Raw genomic sequence first — 25,793 nt, forward strand, 5'->3', positions numbered from 1 at the left:
CAACAAGGTGTCAAAGCTGGTTCAGAAGCAGGTAGCTATCTCCCCACCAACTCCACCTCTTCCCTCCAGGGGCAGCTGGACATCCAGCCCAGTTCATTCCTCAAAGTGGGAATGCTGACTGGGGAACCACCTACGGAAAAGACTACAGTGAACATCACAAGAAATGAGAGGATGATGGCTCAGTTCATGGGAACAGCATTCTTCTTGGACCTTAACTCATTAGTAAATGTCCTTGGTAAAAATTAATTAATTAATTAATTTAAAAAAGCAACAAATAATTTCTGGCCAACTGATGCCCAGGCATCTCCTCTCTCATAAGTGAACAAATACTTCTTCCCCTCTGAGGGACTCCACAGTGTCACATTCTCCAGGAGATTAACCTCATGTAGTTATTAGCAGTCACCTGAGAATTTCACATTAACCAGTCCTCGGAAGACAGTGGCACATCATGGATAAGAGCCTAGCACAATGACTGGAATTTTGGGAAGTGGTCAATAACTACCATTAAGAGCTATTCTGCTTTGTAGCTCACTAGTCTCTGATGGCTCATCTTATGACTTTGTTCACTCTTTTTGAATGTGAGGAACAAGATAGTTTTGGTCTGTTTGAACCCTTGTTCAATCTAATGACTTGCAACGTAGAACGTAGCTAAATTTCAGTGTCTTGTGACGAAAAATATGGTTATGCTCAAGCCAGTGATTTTACTTCTGTTTGGTACATTTGTGTGTTCATTCTGTTATGTGACTAATATTTATTGCCTAATTGCTATTCAGTTATGAAAGGGAAAAAGAGGTCCTTGATGATTAAACCCTGACACCGATTGTTGGTATCAGAACTGGCATTTCTGTGACTCACCCATTATACTGTCTGTCCCGTTGGCAGGAGGCGTACAGGAAGAGGTGCTGTAATGGTTTGTACCACTACGATGGAAAGTGGACATCGGAGGAAGACTGGAATTGATGTCTGCTGAGGAGTGTGATGGATAGCTCTATAGCAAGAAGCAGAAAAAGGTGGCCATATTTAATCATAAGGTATTTAGTGAGTTATTTTCAAATACTTTTCTCACAACTCTCTATTTTACAATGGAGACAGCTTTTAGAATTTCAAAATAGCCAAGAATATATCTTGTTTAGATCTGACAGCTTTCATTTTTCAAATAATAAGTTATACAGAAACATAGCTTGGGTTTGCATCAACTGTGGAGGAATATAATGGCAATGAGGGACATTGAGAAATGATCACAATCTCAAAATCTACAGATTACTGCTTAAAATCATCTCCAGGGTTTCGGCAACATAAAAGACCACTCTACTATTAATTTTTTTGTGTGGCCTATTGATCAAGTGAAAAAGATTCCACTATATAATGAATAAAACAACATTATGATCCACAGGGCTTATATTACATTTCATCCTGATCTTCTTGAAACTAAATGGCAAAGACTAACCAGTCTCAAATCTTCTTCCTCCCAAATTAAATTATTTTTTTGAACCCCAGCAACAATAAAATTTAGTAAATAAAAAATTTAAGAAGCACTAATGGTTAAATATCTCTCTTACTCATCAATATGTAACTATTGACTATACTGAATTAAATTAGGACCACATGACTTATTTTGGTTTGAATCCTTTCTTTCCATGCCCCACCTACAAGCAATCCTCACATAGCTGGCAATGAAAGAACAACATCTTTACAGAATCACTTGGTTTAAGACTCTGCTTTGAGTTTAATTATTATATTAGTTTTCCAAATAAGCTGTGTTTCTTGGGTATGCCACAGTGCCTGTAAGGTGGCAAATTAGTTGCAATCCACCCATCTGCTTGGGAATGAACAGATCACTAAAATGGACATAGTAATTTACAAAAACGTGCTGAGCTATTTTCAAGATAAAAAGCAGCTTCAAAAGTTATTCTCATAGGCATCTGAATGTGTTATGTAAAGGTAATGTATTAAAGCTAAAATACACTTTTTCTTCATATGCAATATATTAATGGATTATAAGTCTTTATTATATCATTATTGGAAATGCTGTTAAAATTGTTTATTTCAAAATAAGAGATTGAATATGATGCTGATAGTCACAGGTATTTAAAACCCAAGCATTTGCTCACGAGGAATGGAACCATAGTCTCTTGAGTGTTGCCCTATTTACTCTGTGAGATCCATCTTGAATTCTACCTCTTTCTTGAAGAGTCCCTGACTACCTCCAACTCTTCCACCATCTCTTCTCTCTAGGTCCCTACCTAATGCACTTACATTCTGCACTATTGTCTTTAACACTTAATTATGTTTGGCCTTTCATTTCTTGCTTTTTCTAATGTATTTTCACCTGTATTGTAAACTCTTTAAAAGAATAGAGCTTATAGTTCTGCATCCCACAACTTGTAGCTAACTACTGAACACATAATTATACTATACGCTCAATGAACAACTGGTTATCAGTTAGAATTTAATAAACAGTGGATTGAAGTATAACTTATTTGAGAGCCAACTAGTCTAAGGAAATGAATCTACGTATTAGAGGTAGGATTTTCAAAGACGCATGAATGTTTTTGAAAATATTACCTCTGTATGACCAAAATAGCCCAACTTAAAAGACTTCCGTAAAAAAGTTGAGATGATGCCTTTAAATCTTTCCAAGTTCCTGAGAATGCCTTTCAAATTTTTAAATTCCATGGACCTCTTTCTTTCCTTGACCCCAAAATTCCTTAGGCCACCTGTTAAACTCATTTCTGCTTGCCACCTAATGAACACCCAAGGTAGTCCATGGAATTTTCTCCAATGAAAAATATAGTGGGCCCATTCCATAGTACAGCTAATCTGAAAGCTTAGCAGGGATAGAGGTATTTCTGCTATAGAGGTAAACACTATAACAAAATGGAGGAAAAGAAACAGAATGTGGAAAAAAGAACAAAAAAAGAGATGACTAACTTTAACCTCACTTCTACACAGTCCTATTCCATGTGGAATTTCTGAAGAACAGATGAACTACAAATCTGTCTGAAATATGCAAAAATCAAAAAAAGAGGAAAAGAATTATAAATATTTAACTAACTATAATAATCAGAAGATGAAACAAAACAGATAATCACATCGGTGAGAATCTTTGGGCCCTCTTAACTTTATGTAAAATGGGCAGTAATTTGGGATTTGACAAAGGGTTAACGCTGAGTTCACAGAATAAAAGGAAAAATTAATCCCCATAGATTATAAAGGGGTAAACCAATGGAATCCATGTAAATCGGTTATTTTTAGAGACTCATAGAAAATTAGTTGCTGAAATAAACTAATGAGATTTATAACTAGATTATTTTACATTAAAAACTATCTTGAAAACTACTGTCATTCAGAGATGTAATAAATACACCACAGAGAATAATGTCTCTTTTAGAGGATTTAGGGATAAACTATAAGAGGTCCTCTTAGTCTCTTACTCCAGCTATTACTGTCTTTCCTGCTTGCTACAAAGGACATGAGGAGTGTGACAAAGTGCAAGGCTTTACATGCCCACTATTCGTTCATTTTAACTTATGATGCCCAAGAGTCCTGTATTTCGTGTCTACTAACAGAGTAACTGTTGGAAATGTTTCCATTAGTGAGATACTGGTTGATAATTCAAACATTAGAAAAATATAATAACTGGTGCACATAAATAAGAATAAAATCATGCTTTGGGTTTGGGCAGGATTTCACAACCTTAGCACTACTGATCTTTTGTGCCAGATAATTCTTTGCTGTGGAGGCTCTCCCATACATGACGTCATGTTTACCAGCACCCCTAGCCTCTACGCACTGGATTCCAGTAGCATCTAGCCCCTAGTTGTAACAATGAAAATGTCCCCAGACATCACCAAACGTTCCCTGAAGGGAAAAACTGCCATCAGTTGAGAATTACTGAAGTAAGGGTTTATGTTACAAAAAAAAAAAAAGAAAACAGAACTTCCTTTAAAGGAAAATTCCAGACTCCTAGGACTGTTTCGCCCTGTAGTGCAAAGACCATGCCTAAATCATGCCAGACAGTGAGGACTCTATCCTGTTCTTAAAAAGAACTCTGCCAAGTCATTCCAAACGTAAAATCATCTACAACAACCCATTCCAAACTTTAACCGCAAACTCCATTCATCTGAGTGATTTTGTGTGGGTATGTGTAACACAGTAATGATTAGCTGTGGGATTCTGTTGGACAGGCTAAAACTGTAAAGGGGATTTAAAGACTAAACATCAGTAACTTGACAGTCGCTACTGAAATATGTGGATCTTAAGCTTTATAATTACACATTCTGTTATAACATGGCATAAAGTGATGAAGGCAATGATGTTTTTAAAATGTTTTATCTTTACAGATAATATCAACTTGGCCAAATTATACCCCAAATAATCCAGGAACAGCGCTTAGCTTTTTCTTAAACTATCCCTTTGTTCAGTATGGGGCTAGCCAGATGCTAAGAATAAAATTATAAGGAACTACCATTATTTTCAACTGAAAGGACACCAACTGCTACTATATATTCAAAGTATTGTCAGTGTCAGATTCTTCTAAGTCACTTCAGTAAAAGATTTTCACATGGTTAAATACTGAAAGTACAATGACAACTAGATGTAATAATTCAATAGTTTCACTAACAGTGGGAAAATTCATTAGTATACATTGCAAGATAGCTTATTCATGTCTCCTTTAAAACAAAAACTCTACTCTCTGAAATCTGTTAACTGTTCAGATGAAAAATGAAAATCCTGTGTTTCGTGATAGGTAAATGGCATTGCAAATATGGCTTCTGATATAGCATACTGGGTTACTACTTCAAAATGATATTTTCTCTCTAGTTGATAATATTGTTTTGGTTCTGTAAAATTTTTTCTAAAAGGAATATAGTTGGTTTCCATTTTGAAATTATAGTTTTTGTGCATGGAAGCACATTTTAAAGCTACTTCCCATGCAGTGAACTGGACTAGGATAAAATCAAATCGCCTAACTCAAAACTCTTGAGCATGATAGGAGAAGAAAGAAAGAAACACAGAAGGGAAGAAAAATTAATGTCAAATGGGCAACTCTTAAAAGAACTGAAATTCCAACATGCTGGTATAGTGCCTAAAACTTTTATTTGTAATCAAAACTTTCCTTGCTCATAGGACACATACAGTTTTGACCATGAGTTCCCACAGAAGTGGAAAATGATGGTGCAGAAATGAAAATTTTAGCCAAAACGAATTCTAGCATAATAATAGTTGATATAGTTGATATTTCTCTAAGCTTTCACTCTAATATCTCCAAATAGGAGGTGGGAAAAGAGAAAATTTGAAAATAAGTCATCTGCTATTTACTGGAAATGTGCTGAAATGTGAGATAGTTTGTGATTTACACATTCAATCTTGGGAGGTGATACAAAAAGGCCAATTCCATTTCCACTGTCTGCCTCTCAGGAATGTATAGGCTAATTGACTACTTAGCATCTCTGCCACTAGGACCAACTAAATACGGATTTTCAAGGATATCAGAAATCTTAACTTCTGGAATTTTTTTGATTATTGGAGTAGGATATCAGATCCTGTTTCTTATCTGTACTGGTTGAGCAAAAGAGAGCAAAGACCACATGAATCCAGAATGATTTCCTTTATCAGAACAGAGGAAGAAACCTAAGTGTAGATATGAGAAGAAGAAAAAAGGGGAAATGCAAGATGAATAGTAGTGATGTAAGTATCACCTGGGATCACTGGATTTCCCATATGCTTTCGCATTTGTAGGATTTGAGGTTCACATATTGTTTAAGCTATGTTCTTGCACAAGGGATTCAAATTTCATCTTATCTGCATCCCAAATCTCACTCAAGATCTAGGCTCTTTCCTCTCTTTAATGACAGACTTAAGTTCAACAGTGGATTCTGGGCTGTGGTGATATTTAAGGCTAGAAGAAAGTCAGTTGAGTTGTTTCCTCCAGGATAAAGAGACATACTATGATAGATGAATGTAGGTGATGGACAGAGTGGAAATGTTTAGTAATGAAAGACCTAACATTCTAGAGCCCACCAGTTTTCACCTGGAGTGACGCAAAACACAGTATGAGTGGCAGGCTGGGATGGAAATTAAAGTTAAAATACTGAACAATGGGAATCTGATCTATGTAGAAACCTCATGGTTTCTCTTACTGATGGAAGTCTACAGAAAATACAAACTCCTTCTTTTGGATACATCACAACAGGCCAAAGCTGACATAGGCCAGTCAATGGGAAATGAAATGCTCCTGGGTGACGCATATAATCTACCGACTGTCACTCTGCCCTCTGCAGTACATCTTTTGAAACTACAGATAGCAAAAATAAAAAAAATAAAAAAAAAATGACCAGGAACCACCATGTTAAGATTCTACAACTTAAACAGGTATCTATTTATGTACCCAAGGAAGCTGACATTGTGATAAAGAAGGCGCAGAGCAAAACACAATAAACAAAAGAACAATGCCAGAGAGAATCTGGAAGAATTTACAAAGGTGATTTGAACCTGTTATGTCTTTGATCACAGAAACAATACAACTTAAGAATAATGGGTGTGTGCCATGTTTGCACTTATTTGCAGAGTCCTTGTGTATATGCATGGAAAGACAGAGGACGAGGTTTAATCAACTAGCTGTGACATTCCCATTACCGTGTATGTCTGCCTTACCAAACGTTCATGTGGATGCAGGCTACAGTAGCTGCTGGACTGTGGAATATGAGAAGAGTTGCCCAACATTCCTGCATAGCCAGGCTGATTCATCCCACTGGAGGAGCTCCAAGGGTCACTGCTGTGATGGCCATCTGTAAAGGACAAAGACAACCATGACTTTCTGAGGCATTCAGCCTTGCCTTATAGAATAGGTTTTTTCATATACTTGAAAATGACTGCCTGTTGTGTTATTCATCTTTGTGTTGGTTAGCTGATTACATCAGAAGACAGTCATCATTTCTTCCCAAGTGGCTCTATATTGTCAAACAAATATAAACACTTAAAAAAGTTAAAGTGTTCTTGGTAAAAATTGAACTGTAGAAGAACAACAGAGTATATTTCTACCATGAATTATGTCAAGTCGCAAGGTAATTACTGCTAAAGGAAACATTTCTTAGAAGTCTTCTAACTGTTTTTTCTATGAAAACCAACTAAAAAGTTAAATTGTTCCTAAACTTTGGGGTGAAAAGTACTTGAGAAATTACAAAGTTGACAAGTTTTAAAAGCATGTAAAGAAGTATTAATTTTAAAAAATCTCAAGATTGAAAATGTTTAATTTCATTTTTAACATATACAATAAATAGAATTAAAGTTGGAATTATAATTATATTACGGCATGCAGAGAAGATGAATCTCAAATATATAGTTCTTAGGACATTTTATTTTTATTTTTTGGTGTATAGGTATATAGCTATCTTAAACCTTCAGTAGCAATCCAAAGGGTACAAACATGCCCTAGGTAGCTATTATATTACAGATATTTTTGAGAGTCTCTGGATTTTATAAAACGATTTATGAATTATAGAGGTTTAAAATTATATAAAGTATCTTTCAATATAAGGTTAACCTTTTGTTAACACTCTTATTAAAAACATCCCTACAGATTTTTTCATTCTCTGGGCCTATTGGCCTACAGGTTATTATTAATGATTGCTATTGTTTAGGTTTGGTTTCCCAAGCCTAAGGGAAAAGATGATCTACATTACTGCTAAATTCATTCATTTTTTCTTTTTTTCAATAGTTTAACAAAAAGTTTTGAGTACTAGGTATACACTAGGCCATCAGCTGGCTGTTAAATGTATAGCAGATATTGCTTCCTTGAAAATAAGATTATTTTCACCGTAACATTTTATTTAGTAAAGGCCTATTAAAAAGTTAGGCAATAGAAAAGTTAAATCTGACACTATATTTCGTGAAGCTCTTTTTCATTGAGTTCTTAAATCCGGAAGTTAGAATTTTGTAACTGGACTCATTTCATATTGGGAGGAATAGTTTGCAGATTCCTCTCTTTAAGAACCATGCAAGCAAAATCATGTCTGTGATTTTGACAACTTCAGAGTTTTAACTAGAAGATGGAAATTGAAGTTACAAATAAGAGGCCACAGTAGTGAGTTTACAATATGCCCCAGACAGTTTCTGAATATCTTTCACCTTAATTGCATATTCCTTCAAGTCTTGAATTCTCAGGGCACCAAGTACCCCTCTACTGAAGGGAAGCTGATGTGGGACAGGACCGTGATGCAACTGTTTCTGTGGCCATCATGTGAAAACACATGATTTTTTTTAAAGTTATCATTCATGTACTTGAGCTTTAGTCCTTAGATTACAGAGGTTTAAATGTCACCTTAAATTCAAATATGAAGTTCAACATCACTAACATTTTAAATAGATGGCACATATGACAAATAAATTGAAAACATATATCACTAAACAAGAGTCTCCTGACAATGTGATACACTGGGTGGCAATGCATTTAGGACTGTTAACACAGAGTACTCTGCTTGATGCAGACTTATAAAAATACATATTTTACTAAATTATGCTTTTCACAGTAAATTAATATTTATCACATCCCATGATCTTGGCATAATGTTCTTTTGAAAGAAAGAATAGAATTAGATGTGTGCAAATTAATTGTGCTCATCATAAATGTCACCTCAATTTTTTTTTTTTTTTTTGCTTTTCGGGTATGCATATGCAGATAAACAAATTTGTTCCCCATATTTTGTGTGGTCTGCTAGGGAAAGGAACCTACTGATATAATCTACCTGGCCTCCCCTGCAATGTGCACCCTTCCAGAAAGCCACTTTCCTGGGCAGATAGAAAAAATATATCCTTCCGTCAATGTTTTCAATCGAAATCTGTTTTGAGTGATGGATCCTTGAGTTGCCAATCTCTGTAAGCACCTGTAGGACAATATCACCCACTGCTCACAAAACAGGGGACTGATGCTGAGGTAGCTACTGTTTACAAATGAAGGTGATTAGCTTTTTGTCACGGCACAAAACGCACCCAGGTGACATAGCCTGCTGTGTCCCTTTGAGAGTTACACCTAGGACGGGTCACAAAGTTAAAGGACTTCTGACACACGGGCTCTATTATGCGTGGAACAAATTCTCTCTATTCCTAACAGAGCCATTCCATCCAATTTTATAGATTTCCATGGAATTTCACATGTGAACTAACAAACTAAAAGAGCTAACACACTGAAGGGAAGGAAGATTAGTATCTTTTAATGAGAATGATTTTGAGTGTGTCCACTATAATCAGGCTGCTTCCCTGGTACTCTTTGCCCCAAATGTGCTCCCCTTCCTGTGACATGGCCCTTCCTAGAGATGCATAAAGAAAGAAACCCCATGGCCCGTAGACAAGGCTTATACAAATAAGGTTTTCACACCTGGGCAAAAAGAGTTAACATTTTGCACACAGGGGTTCTTGGTAAATTCCACATCTAAATTCAGGGCATTAACTTGGTAACAAGATAATTACATTAGAAAATAAGTGCCACATACATATCAGGATGGAGCCCTTAGGGGCATCCTCCAAGTGGTTCATTCTTGAAGTAGCTGCTATCATTTCAAACATCTTGGTCTTTTTAAAAAATTCATTTATTTGTTTGTTTGTTTGTTTGTTTGTTTGTTTTGAGATGGAGTCTCGCTCTGTTCCCCAGGCTGGAGTGCAGTGGTGCAATCTCAGCTCACTGCAAGCTCCACCTCCCAGGTTCATGCCATTCTTCTGCCTCAGCCTCCTGAGTAGCTGGGACTACAGGTGCCCGCCACCACGCCTGGCTAATTTTTTGTATTTTTAGTAGAGACAGGGTTTCACCATATTGGCCAGGATGGTCTTGATATCCTGACCTTGTGATCTGCCTGCCCTGGCCTCCCAAAGTGTTGGGATTACAGGCGTGAGCCAGCGCACTCGGCCACATCTTGGTCTTTTTTGAGCAGCAGAAAGGTATACGCTATCAGTAGCAAGACTACAAGCTCAGGGTGGGGGCACACATCCATGTATTTAAACATACTGGACAATTCCATAATTTTCTATATTTGTCTTCTCCCCCAAAAGTTGGACCTTTTATCCTAAACCAGTTACTATGTTGGGACAGAGCTTTCACCATGTAATATTCCAGTCTGTGGTAGGTTACTTCATCTTGGACCCTTGTTCTTACCTACAAATTAGTAAGTGGATGAAAATTTTACATGAGGTTATACATTAGGCCAACTTGTTCCCAGTTGGCTAAATCCAGGATGTTCAAAACATACATGGAGCTGAACCACTTCTAAACAAACAGCTACATCGTCTTGGGGATGGTGAAGATGCTGAAATGGTTGGTCATGCGTGAAAGACCATCAGAAGTATCGGCTCTAAGTGAAGCAGATCAATCTAATCTTAACCCATTACTGCTTAAACGGGTTTAATTGTAAAGAAAGACTTAGTACAGTTTTAATTAATATATCAATTTTTAAGGAATTCAATTCCTAAGAAGAGCATGAATTCAAAAATTCTACACTTGCTTACTATTCCATTTCTTCTGCCCCATCTGTGACATTAAGTGACCCAGGAAAATGCTATCCAGTGGCCTTTCCCTCAGAAGCAGCAGCATCTTACCTTGCATGAAGAAGGAGCTAGGGAAAGTGCTGGTTGCTGGTTTGGAGGAAGGATAGCCTGGCGAGTCCCTATTGTAGTCGGCAGTGCTTGCTGATGGAGCATAGACCTGAGGAGAAAGAACCAACTGAGTTTTGCTTTTTGCATTGACCACAGCAGCCCAAGCTCCATTCTTATATAAGAAGTAGGCAGAAAGTGCTACATTTCTACCCTTTCCAGTTTAAATCTGAACAAACCCTAGAAACAGTGCCCTTTCCGAACACACTAAAACAAACACAACAAAACGAAACAAAAGCTCGGTGTATTTGTGCGAATAGAAAATAACCAGGTGTGTTATATTCCAGTTGATGTAAACCATGTCTAGTTGTAAATACACTGTATAATGCCCATAGGGTAATCCTGTGAGTCTAAGCACTTCTTTCTTTTTCTTCTAAACACAGATGGCCCATAAGCATGTGAAAATGGTAAAAACAGAAAGACGTGCATCAAACCTCTTTCAAATGGTAGAGTAAAAACTCTACCTTTCAATTAAAATTTTCACTTTTACAGAGAGGAGGTAGGGAGGGGGGAGACAGAGAGAACACAAATGAACTATCCAAACCACAGAAAGTGATAAATATATCTTAGAATATTAAATTCCCATAGTGTCAGCTTTTTGCAGAGATGCATGAAAAAGGCCATTAAAAGCCTGGATCTACATAAGACCACCAACAATCAGTGTGTGCATAGGAAGCGGGAGGAGGGAGCCCTCCTTTTTCATGCTTATTATATTTGTGTGTACAATAAACTTAAAAAGTGTGCCAAAAACCTAATTTACTTACATTCATTTACTAATACTCATGAGACTTGGGAAACCAATTCTTTATACAAATAGCCTGTGTATTTTCTTGTTTATGTTTTTTTTAAACAGGACAGCATAGTAGAAAAGCACAAATTCATAAGGTATAGTTTAACTTTAATTGGTTTTCCCCCTTGCCTTTTCTGCTAAATATAATTTTTTTTAATCCCCATTTTCTTTTGCTCTCAAAGTTCCTCTCTCCAGATGGTCAGAAAGACTGAAACACTGTCATCCTCTTGATGAAAATGGATACCTTCCTGCCTCCATTTTGAAGCAGGCAGCGGCTCACAAAATTGGCAGTGAGCCTACAGTGATATTCACAGGTCACAGTAAAAGGAAAAGAAATTCACCAATAAAAAGGCAAGTGCAGGGTTACCAAAAAATAACTCTCATTTTTTTTTACAGTGCACATCGAATAAACACCCCGAGAAAAATGATATAATTGCTCTCAGAACACCATGAATCATAAACTAAGCATTAATACAAGGTTTAGGATTTCACAAAGGATAGGTCCACAGAGACAGATGTGGGAAAATATGCATCTACATCCATACATCAAATAAATGCTACACATGCCCCAAAGTGCCCTTGAAAATTGGGAGGTCCTGGAGCTTTAACAAAACAAAAACAAACCAGAAAAGCCCACTCGCACTTCAGAAAACAGGGATTTTTCTTAAGGCACTAATGGATACAAGCCCTATATTTCACTGGACTTTATTTTGTGATTTTCATCACATTTTAAATGTATAAACAGTGATTTGCTTCTATTTCCAGAGGGCTTACAATAAGGAAAAAAAACTTTTTTGAGTATTTTTAAGAAACAAAGAATAAAACTTTGGCTAGGAATCCAAAAACAAACCAACGATCTAAGTTCTGTCAACCACATCTCAGAATTTTCTTGAGAACTATTAACTAACAAAGAGTTTGTGAATTACTACTGAAGGTATTTAAGAGAAGGTCTTGAGAATAATCTAACAAGATGAAAGAAACATCACAGGAAAAAGGGAAACTGAAAACTGACAGAATGATTGTAGTGTGACTATAATATATCTACATGCTATTAGCCTGACAGCAATCTGGCCTCAGTATTAACATAAGCTAAGTGTACTATGGAATATCCCCAAATTTCAGAAATCAATATATTTATTATAAAACTAAAAAGAATCTCCGACCCATATTATTAAATCATCTTATGTTTTAAAACAATTAAAATCAATTCTTTTCATATATACTTTAATTTTAATTACATATTCTATTACATTATCCTTAAACATATATATCATTATGTCAACACCATTTGATGACACCTAATAAGGTTTATCATTTTTCTTTTTTTTTTTCCAATTTGGATAGAATTACTTGGCATTGCTTTTGGAAGATAAGGAAAAATCTTTGGTTAATTTTGGTTATTTACAAGGAGGCTACTTTGACTATGAATTATAATCAAGCTCAAATATCTAAGAGTAGGTCACTTACTCCAAATTCATAAATATTGGCTGCATGGAGAAGAGTATCTATGGAATTGAAATGTTTTTAGGATATATTATAGTATGTAATTTCTATTTTTCTGCTGTTTTAGCCAATTGAAGACTTTTTAGATAACATGAAACTCTTTGTTAATAGGCAACGGACCACTGTTTATAGTTTTTTATACAGACAATTTCTACATATTTTATACATTTTCTTTATATCATAATTTACAAATCAGATACAATGTTATTCATCTTCCATTTAGATACTTTATCATTCTTACCTCAGAAGTTATTTTCAAGGTAAGATCTCTATATTTTTGTTTATATAAATAAATAAATATCACATATAACTATACTTTTTTAAAGAAGGGAACCAACAAATTTTAGTTCAACCTCCCACATTTCAAATATAAGAAAACTGAATAATGAAATGGTCACAGAAACATTACTCTTATTTTTCACCGTTTGATAGGGTACTTTTTTTTAGAATGGTGGCGGAGACATAGATGGTATTTATGAAAACACCATGATCATAATTTTCACAGTTCAGTTTATCTCTAATGGTTTAATCTTTCATAACCTGGATGACCAGTGAACTGCTTCATTACTTTTACTTCAGTCAACTCTTTTGCCAATTTCTCAATCAAGCTTTCAAAGTATGGGTTTCAATAAGGTATTTAATATTGACATTAAATTCAATAAGAAAAGCTCATACCCATTCAGTTTTTAGTATTATTATTCTAAGTATATAGAAAGTTTAACAACACAATTGTTAAATAAAATAGCTTTATTTAATCAATAGAATAATAACAAACATCCCAGATCTCTTCAAAGAGTTGGAATTATTTTTAATGACTAACACCAGAAAATCAGTCCAATCTAAAATGAAATAAAAATCCCAAATTCTAGTACCATGTACTAGAGTGACCCCAATGATGAAATATGAGGAAAATCTAATGAGAAACAAATATCTATCCTTGAATTTTTCTCCAATAATACGCTTAGATCAAGGTGACTGTTGGCATTCTGATTCCTCCCACAAGAGTAATTGAGAAGTGTGAAACTTTTGTTGCCGAATTGGAAATGGAAAGACTTGGTGAAACTCATAGGTCACAGCTCTTTTAGTAACCTATTTGTTGAGTAAAAACTTCATGGAAAACTAGTAACACAGTATATTTAACATGCAAAGTTAGCGCCATTATCTCTTCTCTTCTAATTCTGAATTTAGCAGACAATCATACATATAGAAATCCTGAGTTTAACAAAAATCTCTAGACAACACTGAACCTTGAACTGACCAAAGTAAACAAAAATGTTTTCATTTTACAGATTTAATTTTTTTTTTTTTGGTAATCCAAGAAGTATTACTATGGTACATTAGCTGTTCCATTCAATGTTTCCAACTATTATTTCTGCACTCATCAAAGAAAAAAAAATTTAATTTATTATAAATAAAACCTGTGCCTAACAGAAAAGAACAAAAAGCAAGCACAGAAACCAACAAACAAAATGAAACAAAGGTATGCCTCCTACTCTTTTCCTTATGAAGCTCTCATTTTTACTGGTCTTGGCATATCAGTTTCACTTACGGACATTTTAAAATAATAATGATTACTCATTTGTTTAGGGCCTCTTGTGGAACAACTTTGGTGGCAAGAGTTCCACATACATTATATCTAACCTTCATAATGATCACACAAGGTGGATATTATTAATAGTATCTGCCCTATTTCACAAGGCTGACGTATCATAAGAAGGGCAAGTGTATTGGCCCAAACCAGCTTGGGTCTGACTGCAAATTCCACCATTTATTAACTAGGCAATCTTGGACCAGTTACTTTTAACTCTGGTCCTCAGATTCCTGCTTGTAAAGTGGAAATGACAATGCCTGCTATGCAAAGTTGTTGTGAGAATTAGATGGTATAATGTGTGTAAAGAAACTAGAATGGAACCTGGCACAGATTAATCATACAAAAAACATCAGACATTAGTGCTGAAGTCTTGTTGCCATTGTTTGTATTATTTGGACAAATGTGACTCAGGAATGTTAAGCTGTCTTTCCAGGTTGCACATTTTTCAAGGGGTAAAGCAAGGATGTGAACTGATCATCAAAGTCTATGTTCTTTCCATTAAAAAATAATTCCTTGCTTTTAAAGGGCAAAAAAGGTAAATAAAACCTATTTTAAGCTATTAACATTAGGCTATACTTGGGTCATACTTTATAGAAATACTCTTGTGGCATCTGATAATGACCTTTTAAGAAAATAAAATATCGGCCAGGAACGGTGGCTCATGCGTGTAATCCCAGCACTTTGGGAGGTTGAGGTGGGTGGATAACGAGGTCAGGAGTTCAAGACCAGCCTGGCCAACATGGTGAAACCCCATCTCCACCAAAGATACAAAAAATTAGCCAGGTGTGGTGGCATGCACCTGTAATCCCAGCTACTCAGGAGGCTGAGGCAGGAGAATTGCTTGAACCTGGGAGAAGGAGGTTGCAGTGAGCCGAGATCGTGCCATTGCACTCCAGCCTGGGCGACAGGGCAAGATTCTGTCTCAAAAAACAAAAAAGAACAAAGATAATGTCATAATGCATGTTATGGTGAAATCAAGTACCTGTTAAGTAACCTGCTTCCTGAAGGGGAAACCTTAAATCTGAGGGAATAAAGAAAAGTGGCTTCATATCACATCACCATGTGTGGTTGGGTGGTAGCCACCTGATTGTCCAGTAGACCTTTACCACTCCTCCACGTTACTACCCCCTGGTGATTCTGCAAGTACCATCTGCATATATACTTTCCAAAGAAAAATCAGTTCAGAATCACTGAAATGTTGTAATTGAGGCTTTCAGACCCTTCAAGAGAGTTACTGTATGTTCCATGGAAAGCAGAAAACAGCAAAGCAGAATGGAGCCACAGACGCCCAAGTACTGGCTGGGCTCATTCAGTGACTCAGGCCTTGGGAGAGTTCACAAATATCCTCAACTGTGACAGTTAAACACTCAAATGCCAAGAGTTTACTGAGTGCCACTGATGTCCACAGAACTACCCATGTACTTTGATGCTTCTCTCAGCATCTACTGGGGAAATATACTTGTAGGTGATTAGCTTACTACTCAAGAAGCTGGGTTGGACCCTCAACTCTTAATATTTTTTGAAGGACATAGGCCTCAGTAAGAAAAATGAATGGTTCCAGTGCAGTGAAACGTCCATATTCAGAAAAGATGGACCCTGTAACTGTCCTATGTGACCAAGATAAAGACATTGCTAACTAATCCATAAAGCAAGGAGAAGATGTACTCAGAAGACACAGCATCCGGACAGTACATACACAGATTTGGCAGATTACTAGAAATCACCCAGCTCTGGAGTCTGACCAATTAGGTTCAAATTCCAGCTCTCACAATTCCTTGCGAGGACATAACAAAGCAATTTATCTCTCAGAACCTCAGTTATCTTATTTGTCAAATGAACCATTCTTGTGAGGATTAGGGATAATATATGTCAAACATAATTCTTAATCTGTCATGGGCACTCAATAAATGGGATTATTAATTCTATCTCATAAGAGGTACTCATTGCTTATAATTATTTTTAACAATGGGTCTAGAAAGCTGCTGTCCAATCAGTAGCCATTAGTAATATGTAGTTATTTGAATTAAACTCAACCAAAGTTAAATAAAATTAAATGTTCCGTCCCTCAGTCACAGTAGCCATATTTCAAGTTCTCAACAGCACATACAGTCACTAGTTACCATACTGAACATCACCAACACAGGACTTTCTCATTATCACAAAAAGGTCTACCGGGGAGTCCCAGTGTAGAGTCATGTTCATCCATGAGGAAGGCACTGGGCCATGTTTACCACTCGCCGTCAGGACAGCTATCACAGTAAGCCTAGCTCATGTAAGACTTGCTGTTCCTTTAGGCTGGGAAAGCAGCAACTCTTCTGGAGTGCTAGTGGGAGAGGCAAGTTCTAGGTATCCCTGCTACCTGGCATATAACTGCTGTTCAATAAATGTTGACTGTAATGAATGGCAGGATACTGGTATCTTAGCTTTATTTATTATATTTAGAGTCCTGAGTACTATTGCATATTTCTTAAAGTCTTTTTTTCTAACCATCTGCCAAAATACTTGCAAGTTGTGCCAAACAACACACCATGGAAGAGTATCTATGACCCCAGGTTTCTGGACATGCAGGAAATAAAAGGAAGAAACTCTTAATCCGCAATTTAGTCCTTGGCCTCTAGTGTTTTTGACAAACGAATTACAGTTAGACATGGTGTGATCACTTTTTATGGACAATAAAAGCTGAATATATTTTTAGCTTTTTTGCTGTAGTTTTTACAATACTGATAATTGTAATTATCAGTATAATTGGGTCTCTCTATTCTATATTCTTTCTTTGTTTTTAGTACTATTTGTCAAACTCTTTTTCTACCTTTTTTTTTCAGACGTTCCTTTCTCTTTCATGTTACTTTCACATCTACTGCCCTCTGTCTTGCCTCTTGGCGTCATCTTTTTAAAGCTCGAATGAGTTCAACTTCATTTTGTAAAGGAGTCAAAGGAAGAGGTGAAAGGACTTACGCCAGGGCCTGGACAGAGCCCAGGCTCCTGACTTCTCTGCCAGTTCTCTTAGCATTCTCCTTCCTAAAGTCTTTCCTAAGTAGCTAACTTAAAGATTCCAATGGGCAGTCAAACAGCATGAGAGATTAGTCAAGAAATGGAAGAAGTAGAGTTGTGTAATGCACTGTAAGGCATCAAGGCAGTTAATCATACTCAAAGGCACAAGACAGTGCAGGTGAACAGTCCAAGACTGCAAACAACCAAAAACCAAACCAAACCACAGGATTAAAGCTCATTCACCTCACATATTTTCAGTATTATCAAGTCAAGGAATATTTACTAATGGAGGAAGAAGAATCCTCCTTCACGTCCAAGTGATGGTTAAAGGGCGATCTCCATTATCACATAAATAGGAAATGTGCTTAGAAATAACACATACATGTCTTCAGTATGCTGACAAATAAGAGGGTATTTCTTATAAGTGGAAACATTTCACTGGTGTAAGCTGTTAAAATTGTGACACTTTTATTCTATCTAAATCAGTTGGAGTATTTAAAAGAATTAACCAAATAGTTCTAAGTGCCCCAAAACAATTCATGGTAAGAAGAGTTTTACTCCTCAAATTCTCTTTATTGGTAGTCTGAAAAAAAAAGAGTATTTCACAACTATCAAAAAGTGTAAAATGTACCACTTATGTGTATGATATTCATATTTCATTTTTACTAACTGAGCAATGACCCATCTTCCGTCTACCAGGATGCACCACAAAAATCTATGAAAAAGAATATACGTATTTCCCCAAAAAGAAATTCCCTGGGCATGTTAATATATTTAGAACACAAACCACTTCAAGTATACATCCATATCTATACACCCCATCACAAAAATCGTATAATTTTCCCGGCTTCTAAATATCAGCTGAGTCATTATTCATTCATGAGTACATTAAACCTGGGGCTAAATCCTATAAGTAATTTCAGCCAAGAGGTGTTTTTCCCTTCTCATTCACCAAATTTCCTTTCCCATTTTAGGAAGTCACAAAACGGTAAGAATTTCAGTCCCCTTCCTTGTCTGTAACTGTCAATCAAATTACAGAACAGAAAAATGTCAAGAGGATCCAGGAGACGGCACCAGGAAGCAGCAGAGACCTGGGTGATCCACAAAGGAGCAGGAGAGGCCTGAGCAGGCAGGGATGGCCAGAACACAGCCCTGCACTCCTCTACCAGTGCACTCAGCCTGCAGCAAGCTCAGCAAAGGCACAGTAAAAAAAGTGAGCCATGCCAATTTAAGTGTGTGCCTTCTGCATGCAAAGCACACCAGGGGTTACAAAAACCCTGGCGTTCTTCATGGCTAGGCAGCTCTACCTTGTTCGTTCTTCCCTTCATCAAAAGTCAACAATATCCTCTTATGTTTTTCATATAGCTGGCTGCAGTATATTTTTCAAATCAAATTTCAAACTCTAAATAAAAATGAGTTGGTAGCCTTTGACATGTATAGAAATTTACAAGGGGGAAAAAAACCCTGCTTCAATTAAAACAAAGGAACTTAAGACAGAGCCACTAATAATTAGAAAGAATAATATTACAAATTAAATCTGAAGAGTGGCTCACTATTTTGAAAGTATTTTCAGTGAGTTATTATTCCAACTCTGAGGCAGCAAAACTGCCAGGAGAGATGTGAGTGGGCTCACTCTGCTATGACGTCATAGTGATGTTATCATACCTATAGAACATTTGAGATTTAAGCTATTTTCCAATATTATCCTACTGAATTCCCGCAGCCATCCCAGTGACATAAGCAGGGATCACCAACGAGAAAAACAGAAAAGAAGTCATTTTCAGAAAAGAAGTCATTATTAATATCTGTTTACATCTATCAGCTCTATTGCAGCCAAACTGTACATATACTCATTTTGCTTACATACTAATCCTATTGTTGCATGATCATCCCAATTTTATGGCTAAGGGATCTGAGGCACAGAGAGGTTAAGCAACTTGCTTAAAGTCACACAGCTAATAAACTGGCAAAACTGAGATTCAAAACCATGTAGTCTTGTTTTGGAGTTTGAGTTTTTAAGTACTACAACCGTATCTCCTGATAACTAAGAATTCTCTCCGCGGTGCTCATGGACTCCTACCAAAACCCAGCTTTGTAGAGTCCTAAGTCCTACTGCCTGGCCATTTAGCAGCCTAGGGCTGTTTTGCCCATAGAGAAGAACACAAGATCATCTCAGTCAGGGCAGCACAAAGGAGGTTCTTGTGTGTTACTGCAAGAAGCAGGACCATTCATCTGTCTTCCAGACATGAAGTTGAGCTAAGATGCAGCAGGTATTAATACACTTGTTTAATATTACTAGAGACAGAGAGAGGCTAAGTAATCGGCTGAGAGTTACACTAGGGTTTAGTGGTGAAACCAGACCCACGACTAAATATCAGCACACTAAACTGATTAAAAACCACCATATTATTATCTGAACTATTAAAGCGAAGTGTAAATACAGTCTTGTCTATGTGTACTAGCCTCTGGCTCCAAATACTTCTTTATATTTTTACACCTGCATTTCTCTTGCTCTTGGCAATAACTGAGCAGACACTCTATGTTTCCTATTACTTTCAACGTGGTGTATCAGAGGAATGCCCACTGCCAACATTATGAGTACCTTGGCCCTAGCTGAGAGTGCCTTAAACTGATTAAGTTACACCTGGCTAAAGATCTCTTGAAACACTTAATTGCTTAAAATTTGGTCCAGGTGAAACCCTGACTTCTTCCTGGTTACACTCCTTATGTTACTTATTCATGTGGGAGTTGGCTTCATTACCAGGCTCAGGGTTGGCACAGATAAAAGACTGCGGATGCTAAGCACATCACAACTCTAATATGTTCTAAACACTTAACTAAGTTGTTTCCAAACTTTTATTTACCAAATGCATTGATGTGCATGTGAAGAAATTCAAGGTAATGTTAAGGAGAACCTGATATATTATTTCAATTAAACATTATTGCTTCTGGTTATCTTAAATCTTAAACAGATGTAACTAAATTATTTCTATCTCTGTTTACACCTGTCATATCAAATTCATGATTGTCAATTATGTCTAACAGATCATCTCACATCTCAACACTTTCTCCCCCTTTAGCAACCGACTGCTTTTTGTTTTAGATGACGACTACTGCTTCATTAGGAGGTGCTGGAACATCAAAATAGGTTTGGTTATATCTGCCAAAAAATAGCTTTGTGACCTCTGAAAGCACTGTTTTATCAATTAAATGAGGGCAGCACATCTTCCAGAGGAAAACAAATTCTATGACTCTACAATAAAGACAGAAATTAATTTTAGGTTTACTCCAATGTTGATTGTTATTTCTTCTATACCCTATTGTACATTAAGAAGGCCTGCTAAGGATAGCCAGTTGCAGAAACAATAAGGTAAAAAAGGCATTACCAAAAAAAAAAAAAAAAAATGTGCAGGTGTGCTTGGACATATGTGTGTGTGCATGTAATGCCGGGCACAGAATAGGTTCAAAACTTTACTAAGTGCATGCATGCATGAATGAATAAACACACCACACATGGGATACACGTCAAACTAAGAATAACATTATAACACAGAGAAAGATAAACATTCATTGGTTCTGCCAAAATATATTTTAGTGCATTCCACTTCTCTAATGTGTTTAGGGCTGAGCTTTCTTTAGGATATGGAATTACCTATAATGGTCCTAAAGATTTTAAGAGCACCATTCCCCACCCTTTTCCCTTTGAATTCTAGTCCACAGGTTGATGCCTGAAGCCTAAAGCTGACATCCTTAAGAAAGGACTTAAGCTCAAATAACTTTAGATGCGATTGGAGTGAACAAGTTAATTTCATTGCTGCAGACTTTTGTCAAGGTACATTACCAAGAGGGGTAAAAGCCTACATCCCTGAAAGAGTTTCCACAGTCACAAACCCACTTTTCATCACATCTCCAATCACTCCCTGTCTTTGGGAAATGCTGTCACAGTTTGTTAGCAGTAATTACACTTCAGGGCAATGAGGTCTCAGATCTTTGCCCAATAATCAATTTTTAGAAAGCATTTCTGGAAAGCAGAGAAGGTATGAGGGTATTGAGAGGTTGTTACAAGAAGGGAAAGCAGTACAAAGAAAAATGCTAACTACATTATAGTTTGACCTTTTGCATACAACCCTAAAGGCGCTCTTCTTATTTCTCCAGTCCCAAATGTCTTTAGTGCTGTGTTTGTACCTAATAAGCACAGACAGCCAAAAAGCCATCATTCCTAAGTACCTATTCCTTCTCAGGAAGCAAGAGCGATCAGGAAGAAAGTTGCATCAGACACAAGCAGAAAGTTACACTTTGAAGAGTCGACATTCAAGCAAGAATGAAAAGACAGTGAGGCCAAGATTCTAACAGACATAAAATGATAATAATACTACTCAAAGAAACATTTCATAAAATATATAGGTACTTCTCTAGATATATTCTTTGATGTTGAACTTAATTACGTAAAGCAAATTTGACAAAACTCTATCATTAGTCATTATTAAAAGTTCACATCTTCATAGTATTTTAAATCAAAAGGACTTTTCTCATCCATTATCTTCTTTAATCATCATTTTGAGATGGATTATCTATCTAAGTGGTCAACCATGCTACCCATCTTAAACATTCAGGAACATAAGCTTGGAGCGGGTTAAGTGCCTTCCTTTTCCATGAGTCACAAGACAGAGTAAGGGCAGGAATGGGGTTATAACCTAGGTCTTTTCACTTGAAATCCTCAGTCAGAAGTTAGCACTTGACCAGAATATCCTTCCAAATCACCTACAGTCTAAGGAATCTTGTGGACAACTTTTCATATTTGTTAAAGATATCTAATAGTGCTAAGTAGAGTTATAAATGAACTCTGCTGTGCTTTGAAGCATCAAACTTAACTCTGGGTGCTTTAAACAGATGCCTTCATCTTCTGCTTACCAAGAGAATTGTTATGAACAGTGAGTTTCCAATCTGGTAAAGTTTTGAACAGGAATCACTGCCATGGTACACTGTAAAATTGTTACCCCATCTTCCCTTTCATAAAGCTGAAAAAAAGTACGAATTATCTTTTTTCTGTCAAAACATATGGCCCTAACTACTTTCAACTGAAAACAAAAGCATGAAATAATTACCAAATGTATGACTCTGTGGCACAGATTGAAATGAAAAAAATAAGTATGCAAGTTGTCAACATCTATGTCCAATCAGCTGCTTCTCTGTCTGTTACCCATTCAAATGCCCACCCTCTTCCCTCCTGCCCAGGGCAAACTTTTAGGTGAAATCAACCAGCAATATTTCACTAATTTAACTCAGAGCAGAGCTTTTAGCTAGCACAAAGCTAGGTGCTTTGGTAAATTACATACAAAAAATTAGAAGGGCAGAATTTTCACTAGGAAGTAGTTGGGAGATTTATGAAGTACAATAAGCAACTAGAAAATGTGATAAAGTGAGTAGCCTTTTGTATAAACCATATGCGCTAAAGAAATGTAAAGGAAGTTATCCTGTAGGGTTATTCAGAAATACTTCTTAAAGGAGGTGAAAGATGAATTAAGAAGGGCAATAATATTCCTGAGATAGGACCAGAAGACTAAATGATCAACATTAGTTAGTTCACGACTTCAGGCATATTTAAAATATAATTGAGTTGGCTTTCTCTAAATATTTAAATTTTAGGTATTTTTTCATTTGATCAATTTTTTCTTAATTCAAAAAAATGTGCTACTGGCTACCTCAAATATTCTTCCGGAATGAGGAGGGCATAAATAAATGTGAACAACAGCAATTTCTTTAACAATAAAAATTATAGTAAGAATGACCCTTTCATATTTCTTTCCAAGAAATGTAAACTTTGCTAACTAAATTACTTTGTTCAATAATTTTGGATTTTCAAAAACAGAAATGTAAAACCCATACAATTGCTTAAAATTGAGAAGCAGTTTAAAATTCTCAGCGTTGATGAAATTAATGAGAAAATGTCTTTACAAGAAGAGCAGCAGTTTTACACAACAAAAGGCTCAGGATTATTTCTGTCTTTTTTGTCTTCCTTGATAAATTAGCATCTAGTGAGAATTTAAGAGAAATATACAGACAGGTTAAAAGAAGCAAGGAATGTTTCCTAATTTTCTTTTTCCTGGTGGAGAAACACTCATTAAAGTAGATAGTTCTTTGTTTACATAATTAGGAAATATTAGGTCCTCTGTTTGGAACTTCCTAATCTATAAATAGACATGAATGTGTGTATGTGTGTGTGTGTGTGTGTGTATACACGTATATACATGTGCGTAGATACATATATGTATACATATATATGTATACATGTACATATATGTATATACACATACACACATCCATTTATTTACCCACATTATACATCTTTATACGTCTATATTTACATATTATTTACACACATTATACATATATACATACGTATGTGTGTATAGCATATATGTATGTGTATGCCTGTGTGTGTATATAACATTAAAATTAAAGGTTTATAAAGCCTAGAAGTAGGGGGATAGGAAGGAACTGCTTAATGGATACAGAGTTTCCTTCTGGGCTGGGGAAAATGTTTTAGAACTAGACAGATGTAGTGATTGCTCAACATTGTGAATGTACTAAATATTACTGAATGGTTTACTTCAAAATGGTTAATTTTACATTATGTGACTTTTACCTCAATTAAAAAAACAAAATAACACATAGTAGTGGGCCCTTAAGTTACATGTTGTCCTTCAGAAAAAAAATATTAGCAAAGGCCCATCTGTAGGCAGATGGAATTCTAGTAGAGAGGACAAGATGATGGCCAAATTTCTTAAGCAGTAAGCCTTGTTATCAGTTGCTACATGGAACATTTAGGTAAATAATGTAGCTATTATTAGGAGAGGAGGCTGCCTTTCCACTGAAATAAAAACTGCTCTCTTACCAAAGTCACTCATGCTCTCTTTGTTAGCAAACTCAATGTTCTTCATTCCACCAAGAAAATCAACCTATGATTTTCCCCTCATTGCCAAAATGTCTTAAGAGAGCCAAATGGCTATCCATAATGATCCCTAATGTGCTCTACAGAGCAGGAGACATCTTTCTAGATTTGGTTCTATCGTTAATAGATAGAGGTTCTTAACCTCTTTCTCAATCTTCAATATTCATTTGAAAAATGTAGTTCATAGCATTTGGCACTGCAACAAGACACTGAGAAAACACTGAAATAGTAGGGGCCCTAAGGTATTTAATTTGTAGAGCATGTCCAGTGCCTGAATGATGCTGAAAATATTTTTTGATGTTGATGAACCCCAGTGTTCTTAAACAGAAAGTTTCTTGACATGTGGATAAGCTGTTCAGCTCTTTTCTCCAGTAAGTCCAAACAGGATTGTGTACTAATAGTATAATATGGAGAGGAATATGGAACAAATATTGGGGAAGAATGAGCTCAATTTTCATTAAATGTATTTCATCTTCTAAACTTTCCAAGGACTTTTTTTTTTTTTTTTTTTTTTTAGAATTCATATCTTGGCCAGGCATTGTGGTTCACGCCTGTAATCCCAGGACTTTGGGAGGCCGAGGTGGGTGGATCACTTGAGGTCAGGAGTTCAAGACCAGCCTGGCCAACATGGTGAAACTCCATCTCTACTAAAAATACAAAAATTAGCTGAGTATGGTGGTGGGTGCCTGTAATCCCAGCTACTTGGGGTGCTGAGGCATGAGAATTGCTTGAACCCAGGAGACAGAGGTTGCAGTGAGCCGTGATCGCGCCACTGCACTCCAGCCTGGGCGACAGAGTGAGAATCTGTCTCAAAAAAAAAGCAAAAAAAAGAAAAAGAAAGAAATTCATATCTTATATGAATTATCCAGGTCGTATCCCCCGATAAATACTACGGACTCCTTAGGAGCAAAGATTGTGGTTTAGAGCACATCCAACACAATGGGTTGCCCAAAGCAAGCACCCAATAAATAGGAAACAAGGAAGACAGCCAAAGTAGAAGAGAACCAGTCCTTTCCTTCACTTACAAAGTTTAAGCAGCAGAATTTTAGTGCTGAAGGGAAGTATACATCATGCACCCTTTTTCAGAAAAACTGTCCTTTGAATCGTAAGTGGCTTCCATAGGTGTTGTGCATGGGGTGAACTTCTGGCCTTGTACCAGGAAGAAGATATCATATGGAGATGACCCAGATGTGAAAGGTATCACGCTGCAATTCCACAGTTGTCCAGCACTGGGTGTGCAGAATTTCTCAAGAAACTCATCGATGTAGAATTTACGAATATCTCTGACTTGCTATATTTGTGGTATCTACACCTCAGTTTCTGCA

General features: G+C 36.4%; 1 protein-coding gene across 48 annotated transcripts in view; it reads right to left on the reverse strand.

Annotated features, from left to right (window-relative positions):
- Positions 1-25,793, reverse strand: part of TCF4 (transcription factor 4) — a 412,803-nt gene that overhangs the window by 45,497 nt on the left and 341,513 nt on the right. For all 48 annotated transcript variants that reach the window (XM_055102437.2, XM_055102434.2, XM_055102438.2 and 45 more), the window contains 3 exons: positions 10,588-10,693; positions 6,658-6,791; positions 856-988 (listed from right to left, as the gene is read on the reverse strand). In XM_055102437.2, coding sequence (XP_054958412.1) covers positions 856-988; positions 6,658-6,791; positions 10,588-10,693 — 373 coding nt within the window. The remainder of the gene's footprint in view (positions 1-855; positions 989-6,657; positions 6,792-10,587; positions 10,694-25,793) is intronic.

The sequence above is a fragment of the Pan paniscus genome, chromosome 17 (genome assembly GCF_029289425.2).
Source record: "Pan paniscus chromosome 17, NHGRI_mPanPan1-v2.0_pri, whole genome shotgun sequence".
Taxonomy (NCBI): domain Eukaryota; kingdom Metazoa; phylum Chordata; class Mammalia; order Primates; family Hominidae; genus Pan; species Pan paniscus.